This window comes from Ixodes scapularis, unplaced genomic scaffold (genome assembly GCF_016920785.2).
Source record: "Ixodes scapularis isolate PalLabHiFi unplaced genomic scaffold, ASM1692078v2 PGA_scaffold10__122_contigs__length_95168666, whole genome shotgun sequence".
Classification (NCBI taxonomy): domain Eukaryota; kingdom Metazoa; phylum Arthropoda; class Arachnida; order Ixodida; family Ixodidae; genus Ixodes; species Ixodes scapularis.
In genome coordinates this window covers 579,490-580,847 of record NW_024609836.1, presented here as the reverse complement: position 1 = coordinate 580,847, position 1,358 = coordinate 579,490, and the positions used below count along the sequence as shown (strand labels likewise).

The following is a 1,358-nucleotide window of genomic DNA, read 5'->3' as shown; positions in this document are numbered from 1 at the left end:
ATGCCTTGATTTATATTACAAAACATGCGGTGCGTGACGGATGGGAAGACCTTTAAATCCTCCTGTCAGGTGTGCTAAACAATCGATGCTATACGATGTCGCGGTGGACGCACAGTTGGAGATATTCCAAATTGTTCTGAGTTATGGTACATAACAAACTTCTAAAGCTTAACAAAAACGAAACAAAAAAGAAACGGTGAGTTTGCAGGCGAACTGGTGGATGTTGATCACGTCGAAAATTACCCGAGACTGTGCATGGTAAAAGATGAGAAACGTCGTGGAAGAAAAAGGACACACAAGAAGAAGGACGTCTCAAAGTTCCACGAAGTTTCTAATCTTTTACTAGGGTAATTTTCAAAATTTTCAGCATTTTCAAGCTTATTGATATTGGGGTCTTTCGTACACAGATGATTAATAATAAAGCCCACACTTTTACAGAAGACGCCGAAAACGCCTGTATCGAACCAACGCAAAAACACGATGTTACGCGTCTAGTATGTATACGTTGGAAAAGATACATCGGCAAACGATACATAACGTCAAAAGGGGAACGTGGGCCGGATGCTGGGAGCGGACGGGTACGGTTCCCGCCGAAATAATTTCAACGGGAAGGTCTGCGGGCCCTGGGTGTTCGGGATGATCGATGTGGCGAGCGGCGAACTCCGGATGGTCAGGGTCCGCAGACGGGACACCCTGACCCTGTGTCGCGAAATCCAACGGCACGTGGCGCCCGGGACCACAATAACCACGGACGAGTGGGCGGCCTATAGGAGGATTCCTGCGCTCCGGGACGCGGCTGGAGTTTCCCTGAACTACACCCACCTGACCGTAAACCACAGCCGGCAGTTCGTGAACTCCAGGAACGGGGCCCACACTCAAAACATCGAGTCTGCGTGGGGACCCGCCAAGGCGCTGCTCGTCCGCACCATGAAGGGGTGGAGCAACCCGGGTGCCCACACACCGCAAGGACGAGCGGAGGCAGACCGCATGCTGCAGACTTACCTGGACTGGGTCTGGTGGCGATCAATCAACGGCCCCACGAAGTGTAAGGACACCTTCCTGCGGCTCCTCGAAACCATCGCAAGGCAGTACCCACAAGGCTAAAAAAGGTAGGAAGAACTAGCACATAAAGGTTGCCGACATTTTCACCAAAACCCGTGCAATTGTTCATGTGTTTCAATGCACTGAAATTCACACATTTATTTTAACTCTTCCAGATCCCGCCAGTGCCAGGTCAACGCGACGACCGGTCATGGGGAATCGTTCCCACTTCAACATGGATGATATACATATATTACTACAAGGAAGAAGACGACGGGCTGTCTCGGCGCCACGGACACGAGCGAGGGGCTCGCGGC

At 51.1% G+C, this 1,358-nt stretch overlaps 1 protein-coding gene across 1 annotated transcript; it reads left to right on the top strand.

Moving 5' to 3' along the window:
* Positions 1–623: 623 nt before the first annotated feature.
* Positions 624–1,104, top strand: LOC115324723. The gene has a single exon (XM_029985363.4). The coding sequence runs from the start codon at positions 637–639 to the stop codon at positions 1,102–1,104; it is 468 nt and encodes a 155-aa protein (XP_029841223.2). The 5' UTR covers positions 624–636.
* Positions 1,105–1,358: the final 254 nt, after the last annotated feature.

Bases quoted from the DNA above. Each gene is read 5' to 3' on its own strand.
- LOC115324723 (XM_029985363.4), top strand. From the start codon at position 637: ATGATCGATGTGGCGAGCGGCGAACTCCGGATGGTCAGGGTCCGCAGA.